This window comes from Corylus avellana, chromosome 9 (assembly GCF_965113065.1).
Source record: "Corylus avellana chromosome 9, dhCorAvel1.hap1.2, whole genome shotgun sequence".
NCBI lineage: Eukaryota > Viridiplantae > Streptophyta > Magnoliopsida > Fagales > Betulaceae > Corylus > Corylus avellana.
The window spans coordinates 9,568,137-9,575,484 of NC_142498.1; the positions used below are offsets into that span (position 1 = coordinate 9,568,137).

The 7,348-nt window shown below is 34.3% G+C and overlaps 1 protein-coding gene across 1 annotated transcript; it reads right to left on the reverse strand.

Moving 5' to 3' along the window:
- Positions 1–2,222: 2,222 nt before the first annotated feature.
- GULLO3 (D-arabinono-1,4-lactone oxidase family protein) lies at positions 2,223–4,919 on the reverse strand. Its single transcript, XM_059604976.2, has 3 exons — positions 4,149–4,919; positions 3,694–3,949; positions 2,223–3,167 (listed from the first exon to the last, which is right to left on the reverse strand). Exons 1-3 carry the CDS (start codon positions 4,821–4,823, stop codon positions 2,353–2,355), a joined length of 1,746 nt encoding a protein of 581 aa, XP_059460959.2. The 5' UTR covers positions 4,824–4,919; the 3' UTR covers positions 2,223–2,352.
- Positions 4,920–7,348: the final 2,429 nt, after the last annotated feature.

Consider the following 7,348-nt stretch of genomic DNA (forward strand, 5'->3'; position numbering starts at 1 on the left):
TTTAAGACAATTCCTAGCACACACAAAAAGAAGGCACCAAAATCAATCCTAACAACTGCAAAAGTCAATTCTTATTGTATGACATTTTTGTTTATCGAATAAAGTTGTTTAGTTTTTAAATATATAAGAACATTGGGCATAAATATTATTTTACATGTGCATATATATATATAGTCCTTAAGTTATATTTAATATGATTTGAGATGTGTTAATGATCTAAACCATAATCATTGTATATCTATAAACTATTGTTCATAGTAAGTAATGAAATTGGAAATTCTATTTGATAAAACTATAACGTATCAATTATAATGATTTATCTTGATCATGAAAGTGGAGACTTTTGATTGATATATTAGTATGGTGTTGCAATGCACTAAACAGACCACATGATTTGTTATTAATTCAATTATAATTACTATCAATATGAATTACTTAAACTGATGATTAACTTATAGTATTGAATCTTAATGAGAGAAATGTGAACTCAAATGTCAAATGCAGCTCATTTAACACATTTAGGAGTAATATTTTTTAAAGTCAAGATCTCAGTGTGTTGGGTGATCACATGTAGTAAGCATTGGAAAGATATAGTGAATTAAAGTGAAAGTTTATTTATGAGTTTAATTAGTTCGACTATGAATTATTTAATTGAAGAATCAATTGCAATTATAAGATGTTAAGGAGAGTTTTGATTAATTAAAATAAATAATAGAGTGTAACTACAATTTTTTAGTGAATAAATTTTTATTAATAATAACCTATAACAAGTCATGAGATGATAAGTGTTTTAGGCTTATCGAAGCGAGTTTTATTTTCCATTTAGTTTCCTTTTCAAATTGATTATCATCCCTTATTGGGCTTGATCTAATTGCACAAGGTTACTCCCCCTTGGCCATGTATGTGGTAGGTGGTAGACTAGGTTTTCCAAATCCTACTTTTTGACAAAGAAACTTAATACTATTTTCAATAGGAAACACAAGCCTATTTAAAGGGAATTTCTGAAGATATTAGGGTTCACACTCTTTGTCTCATAATAAGAAATGAGAAAAAGATTTAGGGTCTCAAAATCTTGCTTCGGAAAAGCATGAGGAATCAAATTATAGTCGTGGATTTAGTAGTTGAAGATGGAGATGGAAAGTGTACTCAGCTTCTAGTAGCACAAAAGATGAGAGCGATTTTAGATACTTCATTGTAAATGCTTGTAAGATGACTCAATATATATATATATATCAACACCAGGCACCATATATGAGGGTTTCACGCCTGCATGCATGGTGCACAGATGGAGGAGGGTGTGGATGAAAAATTATATATTTATGAATGAATGGAGAGAATCGTAGGTAGGTAGGTAGGAAGAAAGTGTAGGTTGTAATATTTATTACATTTTAATGTGCTTAGCGTGCGGTTGGTGTTAATTATTTTGTCATCTGGTTGTTGAATGGAATATATGGCCGCCCTCTTTGTCTGTGTGTATATATATATATATATATATATATATATATATATGGTGTTAATTTGTCATCTGGTGGTTGAATGGAATATATGGGCGCCCTCTCTCTCTCTCTCTCTCTCTCTCTCTATATATATATATATATATATATATATATATATAATATGTTAGGGATCATCTTATTATTCTTTTTTTATCCTCCTAAAATTGATGTGACTTTTAAAATCACTATCAAATTTTAGATTAATCATACTTAAATTTTGATTCAATGGTGATTTTAAAAGTCATATTAGCTTCAAGATAATAAAAAGAGAATAAAAAGATGGTTCCTATCATTACTCATATATATATATATATATATAAAAGTAATAGCTTGATGTGGAGCTTATAGGTATTTGTATGATGTGGAGTTTATTCATTGATATTTGTAGTATTTTTTTTTTTTAATTGTTTTGATTTTCTCTAATGAATAAGTTTCACTTCATGTTAATACACAATATATATATTAATAAAAAGGCTAATACTCCAAACACACACATATATATATATATATATATATATATATATATAATTTGTCATCACGCACGCACGTGGTGCATGCATGAGTCAATCCAACAACATTTATTGTTTAGATCTCATTTCATTTGTTAAATGTCACCTTAAATAAACTCTCTACAGTAACCAAGGGTAACATTATTTTAATGTAAAAATGCTCTTTGTTTCCTGTAGCATTTATTTGAACAATATTTAAATAATTTGTTTCTTCTCGTATTTAGTTTAAAATGGTAAAGAATATGATTGAGTTTATTTAAATAACTAGCTAGAAAGCTCCGAAAATCTACAATAATACTGAGCAAGTTTCTTTTTCCAAAGTCCTTGGATTGCCACTGATATATCAATTAAGCAGTAGTAATCTGTGAATACCTACAAACTCTAGCTTCCTTATAAACAAAGCCTTGTTGGCAGAAATATCCTTTCTCCGGGCTGCAATGCCGGTCTTGGGAACATATACACAGTCCCTCTAAAGCACACCCCTCATCCTTGGCTGCTTCCTTCCCAAACACAATCTCGTCCGTCCATTCACTTGAGAACATGTTTTCAGGGTCCAACTGTTTTTTGGCTGCAACAAACTTGCTAAACCTCGGATACTTGCGCTGCACCCCCAAGAACGCCACGTTCCTGTTCTTCGCCCAATGCGGCTTCGCCCCATGCTTGAAGAACGCCATCTGCTCCACTTCCTCCCACAAGTCTTGGTTCAGCCGCGGCGTTAAAGCCTCGCTGGCTCGGTAGTAGTTGAAATCAACCACCACAGAGTCCTCCGATTGCCCAAGATAGGCCCCGGAGGCCTTGATGAAGCGTATAAGAAAGCCGTTGTAGATATCCACGCCACAGAAATTGTCTGGGTTTTGGTCTCTCAGTTTTCTCACGTCGCGGATGAAGTCGGCGAACTTGGGAGCCGGGAAGATTGCGGTGGTCTCGTAGAAGAAGAGGCCGTCGATTCTTGGATCCCAAGGGCACGTGGCTGTGACATCCACGATTGGTGAGTAGAGACACGAGCCTGAGGTTTGGATTTTGGCCTGAGGTCCCACTACTGGATAGCCTGTGAATATTAGGCCATTCTTCAATCCGTTGGCGACTAATTGCTTGGACCCCACGCTAGTAGCTGCCACTATGCATTTTCCTTTCACATTCCGTGTACTCTCCATTATCTTCTCTGCATTTTGCACATCAATATGCGCATTACGTACAATATTGAAGTACTCAAAAAAAAAATACTACTACCTATTAAAAATGTTTAAAAAATTGTAAATTATCAAATTATAAAATTTAGGCCTTTTTTTACATTAAAATTTTCAAAAAATATTACGTATTAAAATTTGACATGTTACAAGGTTTTTATTCTCTATATATGTTGTAAAAAAAGCTCTGTGTTTTGGTTTTCTTAAAAAAAAAAAAAAAAAAAAAAAAAAAAAAAAGAAAGAAAGAAAGGAAGCATTTCTACAAAAGTAACAAAAAAGCTTTATGGCTGCCTCGTTAATATTCAACAATTTTATTGCTAGCATTTTGATATAACATAGGTAACGACCTAAATTATGTAATTTGAAAATTTATAATTTTTTTTTAAATTGTAAAAAAATATTTATTTTAATATATTTAATTAAAATAAAATCTAATTAAAGAAAGTTACTGCTAGTTCATGTTATACAATATTATATTATTGTGAGAATTAAATATATTACCTGCTGCTCTGATTGATTTGGAGACGAGGATGGAAGTGGACTGGAAGCCGATAAAGTCGTAAACCCCATTTCCAGAGACGTTGATGGGAACTCTGTCATCATATCTGTACACAGCTTTATGCTTTGATGGATACCACGTTATATCTCCGAATTCGTGTTTCCTTGCGTGCTCCATCAATTCTTCTTCAAATTCTTCATCGCTCGTGAAATTATACGTTACGCTTCTTTTGAATTCTCTTTCTACTGACAACTTTACCTGTTCATTCATTCATTCTCTCTTCTCAAATCAGAAATGCATGTACTACTAATATATATTTAACCAGTCGGACCTAAATGAAAATATAAAATTCATAAATCATATATAATTAAGGAAAATTTCACTTCATTTTTATCACTTTTTCAATTATACATTTAAATTTAAAAAATTGATGAGAGTAGATAAAGAAGTTACTTACCTTTGAAATGACACCTAACAATCCCAATGAGAGTTTAGCAGCATTGAAGAGTGGGTCCTTTGCTTTTAATGTGATTATTTTGGCGTATCCTTCCGATGCCGGAGCCGGAACAACAAGAGTGAGATCAATAAGATGATCGTGAACAGCCCCTCCGTTTCCCCACCAGGAGCTCCCATGCGCCCCAGTGCTAATAAGCCCTCCAACACTCACGCCCTCCCAATACGGCGCAGCCACCAAACTCAACCCGGCTTCTTCTACTTTATCAATCAGCTCACGCAATCCCACCCCAGCATCGGCCGTCACGGCCAGATCCTCCGTGTCCACGTCGATGCGGGAATCATATTTCGCGCTGCTTATTAGGAAGGAGTCGTCGGAAACCGATGTGGGACAGGCCAATTTGGGTATGGTGTGTGAAAATTTGCTGATAACTCTGAGCTTGAGCTTATTCCGATTGGCGTAGGCGACTGCCAGGCGCAGCTCTTCTTGGGTTGCAGGGTAGGTGACGTTTGGGACGTGGCAGTCCTTCCGGTCACCCCACGCGCCATAGGAGTTGTAGAGGGTGCACCCAATCTGGTTGCATTGAAGCGGGGGCGGCGGTGGCATGGCACAGATGGTGGTTATCAGGAGGAGCCATAGAGGGCTACTGTACGTGAACATCTCCCTCATCTGCTTCATTTCTGTAATGGTGTAATAATAATGGAGGGTTTTTGGTAGGTTAGGTAGGGAAGGGAAGCATAGAGGAGACAATGCTTTCAAGACAAATGAAATAATTAGAATGATGGAGAGTACAAGTCGTTGCTTTGTAGTTTGTACGCTAAGTTATATAACTATAGCTAGCTTTTGCGTGAATGAGTTGTCCCAACAAGATGGATTCCTTTTTCTGTCTTTTTTCTTTTTTCTCTCTGATTTTATACTGTGAGCGAGTGCTTATGGTTGAGTCCTACTTTTAAAAATAAATAAATAAGGAGAAAATATATTTTCTGATTTTATTTTGTGAGTGAGCTCCACTTGACTCGAGCTCGAGCTATAGTCAATATTTTTCAGATTGTTTGATCCAAGCTCGCTTAAGAAGCCTTGCGAGCTTTAATTGGGAAGCTCGGCCGAACTAGGGCTCGTTTAGTGTGATTTTCGTAATTTTAAAATGTTATCAAAAAATTTGAAAAATACATAAACTTGATTCTAAAATTATCAAATAAGTAATCTGGGGCATTTACAAGTAAAAAAGAAAAAGAAAAAGAAAAAAAAAAAAAAAACCCTTGAATTACAGATAAGAAAATCAAAAATAAAAAGCAACACAAAAGAAAGAAAAACAAATTAACCAAGAGATCAATTTTACATAAATGACCAAAATGCAACTCAAGTTACAACATTTTAAAGTGTGAACATAAAACAATCTGGGTTGCCACTTGCAAATTGCCACACTCCATCCGGCCAAAAAAATGTGTTAGATGTTTTTACTTCTTTACATGTTTAATCAAAGTTCTTTAACCATGATGAACATGTCAATGGGGTTTTATCACTTAAGATTTATTTAGACAGATCAATTAACAATTAAGACACACTTGGCAACTAACATGGTCTCTTTAGGGATTATTCTAAAACCAAATCAGTAAAAACAAATCTAGGTAAAATGAATATAATTGGAGCCAAATCATAGAGCTAAACAGAAATAACAATGTTCAAATTGTATATTAAAGTAAAACTTGCACTAAAATGTCATACAAATCAAATTAACAAGTGATTACAAGCCCAAAACAACAAATGTTACTTTGTTAGTACGAGATGGTCCTTACCGGCCTTAAACTACATTTTCCATAAGCTTGAGCAGATCGAACGACCATTAATGAGACTATGACTATCATGACAATGTGCATATATAGCAGGCTTAGCAGCATAGAAGCTGGTCAGACTTTTGACACAAAACATGATGTAGAGCAAAGATAGCGAAAGGCTTTCTAGGGAGTGGGGAGTAATCGATGAAAACACACATTGTCACACACACACACATGACTTATATTCGTGTATCATCTGAAAACACAAGGAACACAACATGTACCAGCTTCTCAGAAAATGGAGTAATTGATGAAAACATAATGGAACATAACAGAAGAAATGAAAACACATATATGGAGAGAAAATAAATTACAAAGACAGTCCCAGTACATGCAGTAGCTAAAAGCCTAAAAGCATAACTTTGCTATTTCAGTGCAAATCAGAAGCCTAGGAGATTAACAATTTCTTGGAATCAAATCATAAGAGCAAATAGCGAAGACCTTGAAATTTCATTTAGAAGACAATACATTAGTAAACCTCTCATGAGTTGGGAATATGTATGGAAATCAAAATTTGCGTAACGGAAATAATCATATTCCCGTGCCCAAGAAAACTTTATGAAGAACATTTGTCATTTCAACAAGTATGAAGAACAAAGAGTACTTACTTGAAGATTTACGAGCACGCCTTGGCTATGGGCAAAAACTATTTGCTTCTTCCTCTTCTCCAAGAACACAGTTGATCTCAAAAATATTATGACCTCTAGATCTTCTCACCAATAACTGATTATAACCAAGAAAGTGTGGGCTCTAACTTGACTCTTCAAATCTTTAAAATTTTGTTCTTCATAAGTTAACACAAGAACTAATAATTTTCAGAGTGTTTCTGAAAACTATGTATCTAGAGAATTTGATGGGATGATTGAGAGTCTAGACTCTTCTTTATTTATAGGCTTAGCAGGGAAGCAAAGTTTAAGATTTTAGCAATGTGTGACAAAAAATATCAATTATAAAAATAACCACTCGCAATAGGACGAATCTTTGTAGGATACGGCTATAGAGAGGGTGTCGAATCTCAAGGACTGCAGGGGTTTTGTTATCCAATTCGAAAGATTAAAATTAACTTAATTAAAAAAAAAAAAGAATTGATTTGATTTTCTTTAAAATTAAAGTGCATGAAATAAAAGAGATTTAAAATAAGAAAGAGAGTAGGGTATTGACTTCACCTCTATCCGCACAACAATGGCTAATCATAATTAATCCCAGAAATTCATTCCATGCATGTTATAAATAAACAAGAAACTACCTTACTAAAGAATAAGCATAATCTATCTTCGGTTGGCACGGATCGTCCACCTAACCACTAAGATGCAGTACGACCCGTCTTCCCTAAGTATAAATTATCAAATTTTTTAACAGGATACATAC